Source organism: Poromitra crassiceps (genome assembly GCF_964638095.1).
Source record: "Poromitra crassiceps genome assembly, chromosome: 17".
Lineage (NCBI taxonomy): Eukaryota > Metazoa > Chordata > Actinopteri > Beryciformes > Melamphaidae > Poromitra > Poromitra crassiceps.
In genome coordinates this window covers 7,229,556-7,241,991 of record NC_139635.1, presented here as the reverse complement: position 1 = coordinate 7,241,991, position 12,436 = coordinate 7,229,556, and the positions used below count along the sequence as shown (strand labels likewise).

Below are 12,436 nucleotides of genomic sequence, written 5' to 3'. Positions count from 1 at the left end.
TTAGCCATAACCATCTCTTATTGATGAGTAATGAAGGAGGCTGCGTTATCGATTGGGAGGTACGAGCCCTGTTGATATCTGAGTCAATATTTTCTGAGGCTGAGGGTGGTTGATGGCTAATCTGACCTTTGACTGAATTAAGTCAGGGTATTGAAGGTCTGTGGTAACCCAGTTCTCTGCAGTACGAAATCAGAATCTCTTTTGGCAGCAGGTATAATATTATACAGGAAGTAGTAGTAGCCCACTATTAGTTTTGATAGCAGTAGAAGTACTAGAGGAGATCATAGCAGTAGCAGATGTACAGTAAGAGCTCTTTATGCTCCATTTGCGTCCGAAAATAAATGCGTCCGTGTCAAACAATGTAAACGTCAGTGCCCACATACTTCCATGCATCTTTCACTTTGGTATGTTAAGCAATACATCCAATATTGGGCAGTAGAGAGTAAAATGTTTGAGTGTGTGGTACTGCTCCATTTCATCTGTACCACTAAGCTTTCAGAAAATGTGCAGAATTACGCACTAAATGAGTACGGACAGAAAGCTTTGTCTGTAGCGTACCCGTATTTAACGTTGAGCATAAGAGTAACAAAGTGGTAGAAGCAGTAATTAGAGATTAGACTGTATGAACATTTCATATCACAAAATTATCAAAATGATCACGGTTATCATTATCATCACGGTATCCAATAATACAATTGCCTAGGTGGGCGGGCAGGCGGTGTCAGTCACGATTTGCGTCATGTTTTGTGCATGAAATCCGGCACAGAACTCCGTCAGGTCCCCCTAATCACACTCCCTGAGGTTGAAGTTGATCTGTGGAAAGGTTCTCGAGATAAACCACTTTTTGTGTTGCCAGTAGGTGGCGCTATGCCGAATTGCACGAGATTCGGCACTACAATCCAGGAGGTCTCCCTAAGCACATTCCCCAAGTTTGAAGTCGATCGGAGAAATTGTTCTTGAAATAAACCACTTTTTGTATTTGCCAGTAGGTGACGCTATGCTGAATTGCATGGAATTCGCGCCAAAGGTCCCAATATCTGCAGTGCCGGAGCGCCCATCGCCCCGCACACCCTGTACATTCTCAGACCCGGAATTGTACGTGTACAGACCGGAGGTGTACGTCCTCAGACCAGATACTTTCTAGACCTACTCCTTCAAAAATAAAAGCCGTTAGAGTGAGTGAGGCAGGTGAGCCAAACACTGATGTTAGCTATAGCTAGATAGCAAAGTCCGTATTAGCAAGCATGCAAGCTAATATTTGATATGTCCCGGGGGACGGCTGGCTGTCTGTACCTCAGGAGTGGTGCTGAAGTGTGGGCCACTGGCCCAGCAAGGTCTGGCCTGCAGGTAACGTAGGTCCCTGGACTCCAGGGTACTACTACCATCCTCCAGGGCCTGGAGGATGGTAGTAGTACCAGGACCACAGCGTTTAGATTGAAATACCAGGGGCACACAGTCCTGGTGGGGCGGGGGTCTGTGTGTAGCCTGGGGAGGGGTGCTTAACACGTTAACTGCCAACGACGTACTGATACGTCAAGCAGAATCCAACCGTTAACTGCCAGCGACGTATGGATACGTCAAAAAAATCGTTTTTTTTTTTTTGACGGTGGATCGTTGATCTGGCCCTTTTGCATCTTCTATTATACTGTTAGAGCCGCCGGGCGTGTGCAATCCATTCCGCCGACCCACTGAGTGGCGACGGTGCTCAGACTATTGAGTGTTGTTTGGCCAGAAACGCACGCATTCCAGCTGAGCTCAACCGAGGACCCAGAAGCGAACGAGCCTCATTCTCATACTGTAGGCGAAAACCTTTCACACGGGCGCACGGCGGTGGGGGCTTCCAAAGGTGGACTGGGTGGAAAGCACACTTTGAAGCGCGCAGCATAAGCCTAGAGTCACACAAGGCTTCGTCAAAGCTCTCAACCGAAAATCCAAGAACGGATTAAGCCACATCCACGCTCGCCGACGAGGGGCCGCCAGAGAGAGAGGCTGCTGCTCACTGCTCAGACAGGCAGGAGAGACTGGCTTGTGACTGACAAACACGGAGACACGCCCACGGAGGGAGGAGTTGTAAGGAGAGGGGGTGCGGGTGCTGCTATGGAGGAAATTACTGTTCAGAACTATATTGTTTATGTCTGATGTCTCACTGATGCCAAAAATAAATGGTTAAAGTGACTGTTTGATATTGAATTTCACAAAACTGCGATTATCTCAGCTTTTTGTCTCAGACGCTGAAACCATGCTGTACTCAACGGCTAATATCTACATAACTACTAACTCTACAAACTAACTCTTTTAGACAGAGAAAGCACACATTCTATTAGTACTTTTGTGAACTTTGTGTTGACAAACTCCAAGCAGAAAATTATCCTTGGCTCTTGTAAAATGAGCCAGAATCCTCAAAAAAACCCTCTGGCAAAAGCTACCTACAGTAAAAAAAAAAAGGCTGGCAGTGAATGTGTTAATAGTGGACAAATTCATGGAAGGTGGGTGGCTGCCAGAGGTGGTCTTGTAATAGAAAAATAGATGAAATGCCTTGTTGATCCATCAATAATGAGTTCCCCATTCAAAGTGTATATAGGAGGATTTTATTCCACATGTTTACATCTGTGCACAGAGTCTCCCTGACAGTCCAAAAAACTTACATCAGGAGAGCCACGAGTCAAAGCGTCTTTCCATCATATACTAAAATGAGCACCCGCCCCCCACCTTGGAGGCCAGCTCACAGAAGTTCCATCTACCACAGTACGTTTCCATTACGCCAGTAGTTTCATCTGATGTTCACAAAAGACACAACAACCTTGGTCTTCTCACACAAGACAAAATACATGTTATCTTCATTCAGGAATGACTCTGCATGATGGAGCAGAGTCCATCTTAGAAGAGCCATAGATCATAAGCAATCAATCAATAATCATACAAACATTCAATCATCCTAAAACAGTGTTTCTCAAACAGTGGTCCGCGGACCACTGGGTGTCCGTGGGTGCCCCCTAGTGGTCCGCGAGTAGATTTATATTTTTTTCCTTTTTTTTACCTCCCACTATCCAATCAGAGAAATGTTTACATTTTCTGGGAAACTCAAGGTCAGATCACGTTGCCTTTAAAGGACTATATGTATTTTTTCACCCCGAATCCAATGCCATCACCCCTGACTCTCTACGACTTACGGTTGCAGAGATACGTCCACTCTACCTGCTACAGGAGAGAGACAGAGTACAGCGCAGTGGGTGGTTGGGAGTTCCACGTTACTGATCAAACACTCTATTTCAGTAATTGCTGTCAGAATATAGAGCCATTTAACACTTATTTGAACACAAAAACATCACTGAATGCAACTTGAAGATGGCAAAATATAACCTATTTGACTTTGGCAACATTGTGCATTTATTGAACTTGAAAAAACTTTCTTTGAACTTTGAATATATTTGAACTGAACAGGAGAAATAAATGTAAAAAAGAAAAGGTAAATGGACTAACTAAAATAAATTACATACATATTTTTTATATCGGTTATCTTGTTTTCATAATTGTGGGAAGCCAAATTTTTTTACTGCTATTTGTCATTTAATTAGCCTGTAATTTGTAATTTACAGTTGAAATAGTAGGCCTATTGTTTTTGGGGATGTTTTGGGAGTTAGGTAGTCCCTGAGTTTTTTTCATTGGTTTAAGTGGTCCTTGGTCTGAAAAGTTTGAGAAACACTGTCCTAAAGACACTAATGCACACAAGCATAATACAATATCCTATACCTACGCCTATTTAAAGCCCCCCTCCAGTCAGTTTTGTCATTTTTAAGCTATTTCATGTGTAGCCGTGTTTTTTCCTGCTCTGCTAATTAGCCAAAGTGTTCGCCACTGTATTTTGTTGACAAATAACCTTATTTTGGGGTCAAACTCTTAAATTGGCTCACGTGCTAGAATGGGGTGCTGACGTCAGACTTTATGGTTATCAACGCTCACGTATGCAGACCTGTCATATTAATAATATATTTAGCTTGGCTTAGCTACGTTTGCTAACGTAGTTCGTTCTGGCTCAAAACGCTGCGATAGTCACTTTTAACCAGTTCGAGTTACGCTCTTTCGATTTCTATATGCCCACCAGCCTTGATATCTGTTGGCTGGTTATGCTGATATTTATAACAATATGTGGCTTCTGGGTGAACATTTAGCGGAACATTGAGGCAGCCATACTGTTTCCGGTCTGACCGGCTGAAAGGGAGACGGAGATCGTATTGAAGGTAGGAGCGAGGCTCGGCCAAAACACACAGGACGCGGAAGTGCAGCGCAGAAGCAGCAGAGCGCGCTGAGAGAGTTATCCTTTTTGGACAACAGTGCTCCAGCCATGACGTTGCAGTGGAACATCTTACCAATAGACGAACTTTGGTGCAAAAGATTAGACTGGTGATGTTATGCTGACCTCCCTCTTCGTGGGTAAAGCAGTTTATCCAGCTAGCTAAACAATCAAATATGCCCAGAAAGACTCTCAGACCGAAGGGGTTGCATTGTCGTCGAGTGTTTACTGAGAGACATGACTTGACTGTGAAACTGAAACACAAATGATACAAAAATGTCCATAAATAAAGGCTCTTGAACCATACATCTTCACAGACACAAACCCACAGAGCCTAGATCCTCCATGCACCGAAGGGCCAATACTGCGGCGTAGCACTAGCTCTATTGCAGCGGATTGGGTTCTTTTTACCCCTCCCGCGGGCAACGTTGCAGATAGAGTAGCAAGGCTGATCCGTAGCGGCTTCTGGGACGTGAGTCGGGGTCTTAATTGGCCTCGGCTGGGTCTACTGGGCGAGGGTGTATGATGTTGACAGACCCGAAACACCTAACGACCCCAGATAACATCACTGATGACACGTCCTAGCGCATGCGGTAGCAGTGTATTTGAGAATGTAGAATATAACCAATATTATGTTCACAAAAATATATCACAGTACAGTAATTGGATGTACCAGAATACAGGTGCCATGAAACAGCATGCACTTTCCATCTACAGGCTTCAGACTACAATTACTAACAGATGCTTCAACTAAGAAAATAGCAATTACAAAAATGAACATTATTTATCTTCCAAAATCACAATATATAATCATAAACTTACGGATATGGCCTTCGACAGCCTCAAAATGCAGAAACAAAGATCCACCAGGTAGCACGGCCATGAAGCAACCTGCAGCACTGGCCATGTGCTTCTAAACAAAAGTGAAACTTAACTCTCAACTTTTAACAGCGTTTTCACTCTGCGCCACTAGGCGGCAGTATTAACTGAAGAATATGACAGACTAATGTGTTCCTTATGACATGGCACACAGAGGCCATGACGGACGTACTGGCATACACAAAAAGCTGTTAATCTCGAGAACAGTTTCTCCGATCGACTTCAAACTTGGGAGTGCGCTTATGACAACCTGATGGAAAAGTGGTTTATCTCGAGGACCACTTTTTTATTGGATCAACTTCAAAATCAGGGAGTGCGCTTAGGGGGACCTGGCAGAGTTCAGTGCCGAATTTTGTGCTATTCGGCATAGCGCCACCTACTGGCAAAGACAAAAAGCGGTTTATCTTGAGAACAGTTTGTCCGATCGACTTCAAACTCGCGGAGTGCTCGTAGGGGGACCTGGTGGCATAGTGCCACTTACCGATACCTTACACACAAAACATAGTACCGGGCCGTACTCTCAGCGAACTAAAGCGTTCCCAGAGTTTTTAAAATGTGCGGAAAATGCTCAAAAAGTACTAATACACTCACTGGAAAACATTTCACCAATCTTCGAAAACTCAGACCTAGACCCACAGGCTGCATGCCTCTGGAAGAGTCTTGCTAACTTGATGATGGTGTAGGGTAGGCTATGCATGGTGTTTTTCAAAGTGCTGTAATGTGGTAATCACGGTAACATGGTTTTAATGATAATTAAAATCTTAAATGGTAATACTAACTATCAGGAATTTTAACATGGTTTATCATAAACCATCTTGAAGTTGAAGTAATGCGTCTCTTATCGTGTGTCCGTCAGATCTTCCAGGGGAACCACAACCCGACAGACGAGGCCCGCTCCTTCCTGCCCAAGCAGACGCTGGCTCGCTACATCCGCATCCGACCCATGACCTGGGAGCAAGGCATCTGCATGCGCTTCGAGATCTACGGCTGCAGAATCTCAGGTACACACACACACACACACACACACACACACACACACACACACACACACACACACACACACAGAGGGGGGTTCCCTGATCTCACGTTGTGGAGGAATTTACATGCACAGGAACTGCCGGTGAGCAACATCCAGTAACTCTGGAAGCGTTTGTTAAATGTAGGGCTTTGATATACAAACATGGCACTGAGGGTTCGATTGTTTCAAGGCCGGATATTAGATTTAGCTTGTTCTGGATAATGGATTTAACTTGGCTCATGCACACACTGAGCATATTATCTCATTCCAAGTATTAATGCATCTCATTTAGTTTTCTTGATGAAGCGCAGCTCAATACTCGTGCACCGCGCTGCATTCATCATGGATTTAGTCTTTAGTTTCCTGGTGTTTTTATTACTGTGAGACCGTTCTGTAACTGTGAGGTCACACATTTCACACCACCAAATGTATCCATTACTGTCAAAACGCCCCTGAGCAAGACACTGAACCCCCAACCTCTGACTTCACGAGTGAAATATGTACGATGTGATATGCGTGTCTCAGAAGAAAATCTCCAATATGGTAATTAATAAATCATTCATCAATCGTCACAAATTGCCCTGTACTACTCATGTAATGGTAGTAGTAGCAGAGATAGCAGCAGTAGCAGCAGTAGCAGTGAAGTGGTATCAGTAAAAAAAACACAGTAGGTGTAATCATCAGTGATAAGGCAGACTCAGTATACTAAGGCCCATATTTTCCATATCGTTGCACAGCGATCACACTGACAGAGAAAACATAGCCTCCTTGGCGGCACGGGCGCCGGAAGCAGGGGGACATGGGGGAATTTTGTCCCCCTAAAAATTTGGTCCCCCTGGGGAAAAAATAAATAAATAAAATAATAATAATACAAAAAAAATTCCCTCAAAAATGGGCATGACGCTTAGAGGCCACTTTACACTGTACACAGCCTGTGATGCTTGTTAAAGCTGTGATCGTTGTGGGATTATTACACCTGAGAGACAGACAGACCCGGACTTGAATGTGTTGTCAATGGCTGCTGCTATAATGGTATAGTATACGGTTAGTTTTATTTTAAGTTTTGCACTGTTTCAAAGTGATAATAATAATAATAATAATAATAATAAATATAGCCGCAAGCGGCGATGGGCGGGGTTCAAGCCTTGCGCAGATGACAAAGCTTCTGATTCTGACTAGGACATCCTCCTTAATATATCTGACAAGTTTCACGATCATTGGACAAACAGGTGTGGAGTTACAGCCTTTTTTATTTTAAGCCACGCCCGTTTCTGGCGTTTCTGGCGCCCCCTTTTGGTCGAATTGCACAAAATTTGACACACATGGTCTAGGATGGTCTCCGAAGACCTCCTGCAAGTTTCGTGAAGATTCCTTCATCGGTAATGAAGTTATGACAATTTAGCTGATAGCCACAATTTTCAAAAATCCAAAAAGCACGATTGTAGAGCTTGCTCCAAAGATGCTTCCTGGCGATTTTGGTGCAAATCGGTCCAACGGTCTAGGAGGAGATGAAAAAAATGTGTTTTCCAAACTTTTCCAAATATCTCAAAAATTTTCCAGACGGACATTGAGGATCCTTATGGCAAACTTGTAGAGCAGGTTCTCCTGAACATCTGGAAAAAAAAAGTTTGAAAATCGGACCAACGGCGTGGAAGTTATGGCCTTTAACATAAAACTGTCGATTATAGCGCCACCTTCAGGCCGATTCGAAAAATCTTTCTTGAGCACCTACCAGCCAACAATATCTGTCATTGGGCCAAATTTCAGGTCTCTACCATTTACCAACTCACGGGAATTTGCGTTGGGGCAGATGAACAACAAGAAGAAGAAGAATCATAATAATAAACCGGCACAAAAACAATAGGGTTTCAGCCCCTTCAGGGCTTGAACCCCTAATAATAATAATAATAATCATAATAATAATAATAATAATCATAATCATAATCATAATCATAATAATAATAAGTTCAGTGTTTCTGCCTGTGTTGCTCTCTGTGACCTAAATGGAGAGCAGCTCACCAAGTGACTGAGAAAAGGAGAAAATACTGAATAATGACATCACTACAGTATAATCCTAATGTTAATTTAAAATGAGATATTCCTCTAAATATGGTTAAAAATCATCCAAACGTCCAAAAACCAATCCAACCAACCAATCCATCAGGTCAAAAGAGGTGCCAGCATCCTGGAAGGTGGCGATTGTGACGCCAATTTTTAAATCTGGTAGTAAGGTAGCGGTGGCCAACTACAGGCCAATCAGCATTCTACCCACCTTATCGAAAGTTGTTGAAAAGTGGGTGTCGAAACTCATGATCACACACCTGGACAAAGGTCACACCCCACTCCACCCATTACAATTTGGTTTCCGTGCTAATCACTCCACTGAGTCAGCAAACGGTGTTTTCATAGAAAAGGTTAAGTATATGCTTGACAAAAATCCATACGTAGGTGCTGTGTTCCTGGATCTCAGGAAGGCATTTGACACCGTCAACCATCAAGTACTCCTGGCTAAGCTGTCCCACTTAAATTTCTCGGCAGCCACTATACAATGGTTCAGGTCCTACCTAACAAACAGAAAACAGTGTGTCATGGTTGACGGTGTCAGATCCCCCTATCTTGACAATCCAGTTGGTGTGCCGCAAGGATCGATCCTTGGACCACTACTGTTCTCCCTGTACATCAATGACCTGCCGGACATATGCCCTGATCTCAATGTACAGATGTATGCTGATGACGCGGTCATTTTTGTACACGGTAAGAAAACTGATCAGATCTCTTGTAACCTTACAAATGTTCTAAGCAAGGTCCAACAGTGGTTGCAAGATACGTGCCTGCTGCTAAACACAAAAAAAACGGTATGTACTGTATGATGTTCAGCAAACGACCAGTTGGCATCACCCGGTCCAATGTGTTTCTGGGGGGGGAGGAACTGGAACTAGTCTCCCAGTTCAAGTACCTCGGGGTCATCTTGGACTCGAACCTATCCTTCAAGAAACACATCAAAAAAGTTAAACGAACAATTAATTTCAATCTAGTTAATTTTAGACAAATTCGACCTTTCCTAACCACTGATGCAGCAAAATCGTATCTTCACTGCATGATATTCTCCCACATTGAATACTGTTTCACAAACTGGTCGTTCGCAGGTGCCACTGTCATAAAACCCATTGAACAACTTTACCATAGAGCCATCAAGGTATTTGCTAGAAAACCATTGTCATACCACCACTGTAACATTCTGGAACAACACCGCTTTTTGACCTTTGAGAATATCAAGGTCTTAACACATTGACTGCCAGCCCTTTTTTCAATGCTGTAGGTAGGTTCTGCCAGGTTTTTTTTTGAGGATTCTGGCTCATTTTACAAGAGCCGAGGATTATTTTCTGTTAAGACTTCGTGAACACCAATCATCTAAAAAGAACTAATAGAATGTGTGCTTTCTCTGTCTAAAAGAGTTAGTTTGTAGAGTTAGTAGTTATGTAGATATTAGCCGTTGAGTACAGCATGGTTTCAGAGATTTTCAGAGAGTTTTGAGATAAATGGATTTTTAGAACCACCTCACGTGCCTGTGATTATGGGTGCCCTTGGGCAAGTCTGTATACTGTATTGTGTGTGTGTGTGTGTGTGTGTGTGTGTGTGTGTGTGTGTGTATGTGTGTGTGTGTGTGTGTGTGTGTGTGTGTGTGTGTGTGTGTGTGTGTGTGTGTGTGTGTGTCTCCAAACTCCTCCCTCCGTCTGTGCTGCTGCTGCTGGCTCCTGCTGGCTCCGCAGCCGCTCTCGGGCAGTCTGGATTACTGTAAAACGGGCTCGTTCGTTTCTTGAGGTGTCGGCTGAGAGCTTTGAAGAAGCTTTTGCGATTCTGGTCTTATTTATGCTCAAAGGTACTCGAGTGTGTGTGTGTGCGCGCGCGCGCGCGTGTGTGTGTGTGTGTGTGTGTGAAATCGAAAGCGTTTTCGCCCAGCTATTTCCTTGAAAATTAGAATGGCTTTCTCCCGCGGACCCGCGGCTGTTTTTTGCTCGGCTTTCTCTCTGTCTGGAGAGCACTGTCGCCACCAGCTGGTCGGTAAAATAGATTATACACATTATCTTCCTCCAATATTGGTATAGGAGACGTAAAAGGGGTTGATCGATGTCCCACCGTCAAAAAAAAAAAATGTTTATGTAAGCCGAGATATCTCGTCCTTGGCACTCAACGGTTGGATCCTGTAAGCCGAGATATCTCGTCCTTGGCACTCAACGTGTTAAAAAGTGCGTGTTTTTTCTACAAATGCCTTCATGGATTAGGTTCCCCGCCTATAAATGAATTCATTCACAGAAACAGAACTAGTGGACTTGGCACCAGGTCTGAAACTAGAGGTGACTGTAAGGTCCAGCGCAGACTGACCACGTTTGGTCAGAACGTCCTTTCAGTTAAAGGCAGCCAAACGTGGAACAGTCTGCCAGTCCCCATAAGGGAAAGTCCCACACTTGCCACTTTTAAGGGTTCACTGAAGGAATGGCTGAAAAGCCACCAGTCTTGTGGCCACAGGTAATAAGGTCAACTGCTGAACTTTTTTTTCTTTTCTTTTTTTTTATGTATACTGTTGTGTTTTTTGAGTGTATTACTGCTGCTTGTGTTTTGCTGTTTTGCACATGTACACTTGTTTTATGGGTGTAAAGCACTTTGATGCCTATGTTTTGTTGTTTTATATATTCAGTTTTTATGTTTTTGTGTTTTATGTTTCGGGGACAACGGATGGAAACTAGCCTCGTGCTAAATCCGGCGATTTTTACACTTTTATTATGTTCCAGATGTTTTTATCTGTTCCATGGTTATTGTGTTCATCAATTTTGCATTGTCCCGTCTAAATAAATAAATCAAAAAAAAAAAAAACGTAAATCTTTTTTTAGACTCCCTTCCTGCTTTTGTCCCGCTAATTGCAAACTCGTTCCGGCGCCACTGCTTGGCGGAGGTAATAATAACTCTGAGTTCAGACATCAACTCAAACGGCCCACCAAGCAGGTGATGAGGCAACATACCTCTGGGTACATCCCATTTTTATGCGATATCTCCTCGAGTGAATAAGAAGTTGTTCTGGTCCGCCATCTTGAAGACCGTCCCAAAGCTCTTATCCTTGCTCCGAGGAGAGAACTCTGAGGAGCTATGAGTGAGGAGAGATCTCTGAGGAGCTATGAGTGAGGAGAGATCTCTGAGGAGCTATGAGTGAGGAGAGATCTCTGAGGAGCTATGAGTGACGTACACGACAGTAGCCTTCCCAGAAGAGAATTCCTGAAATGCAGAGTGGCAGAGGGACTAATAATCAAGACTACAGCTGTACGGCATCACGTTAATTACTCCGCCCCTTAGTGCAAAATGTGAGAACCGTCATCAGACACAGACGGACGTGCCTTCACATGACACTTCAGAGGAAAGGACATCTAATTTCTCTAAATACATATTTCACTAAATACAGGCTTTCCTCGGTGGGAGGGACTAAGATGCAAGGAAAGGACGCAAGCAAGGGAAACATGGATGCAATTAAGAGAAATGGGATGTACCCTCTCTCTCTCTCTCTCTTGCTCTCTGTCTCTCTCTCTCTACAGACTACCGCTGTTCAGGGATGCTGGGGATGGTGTCGGGTCAGATATCCGACGCCCAGATCAGCGCCTCGTCACACGCTGACCAGGGCTGGGTGGCCAGGAACGCCCGGCTGCTGACCGGGCGGTCGGGCTGGACCCAGCAGCAGACCAGGCAGCCCTTCAGGAACGAGTGGCTACAGGTGGGCTTACAACTGTTCCTGGTGCCCATAGTCTAATTAGTAGGAAGAAGGGGGTCATGCACCCCCCGGAAATATAATATAAATATAAATATAATATAATCCCTGTTTCTAAATTGGGGGACAAATGTGTAGAAAAATGATGAGCTATTAGAAGTTGCACGTCCCACATATCATATCATCAGAATCTCTTTGTTGAGAGCCTCTGCCAGATCCTCCACTGAATCAGATGCCCAGTACATCGTAGTGTCATCCACGTACATGGTCAGATTGTCCTTTTCTAAGACCAATGCAGATCGTTGGTGAATATAGTGTATAAGAGAGGCCCAAGGCAACTCCCTTGAGGAATACCAAACTGTACATTTTTCATGTCTGATAATGAACCATTAAAAAACACTATCTGTGTCCCACTGGACAAATTACTTTTTATCCAGGCAACAGCAGAGTCTTCAAAACCATATGCAATAAGTTTTTCCAATAGCAAACCATGGTC

General features: G+C 43.8%; 1 protein-coding gene across 1 annotated transcript in view; it reads left to right on the top strand.

The window, feature by feature from the left end:
• Positions 1–12,436, top strand: part of LOC310792025 (neuropilin-1a-like) — a gene marked incomplete at both ends in the record, with an annotated part of 98,278 nt that overhangs the window by 45,176 nt on the left and 40,666 nt on the right. Inside the window, 2 exons of the mRNA XM_083653707.1 lie at positions 6,027–6,171; positions 11,771–11,946. Of these exons, the coding sequence (XP_083509833.1) occupies positions 6,027–6,171; positions 11,771–11,946 (321 nt within the window). The remainder of the gene's footprint in view (positions 1–6,026; positions 6,172–11,770; positions 11,947–12,436) is intronic.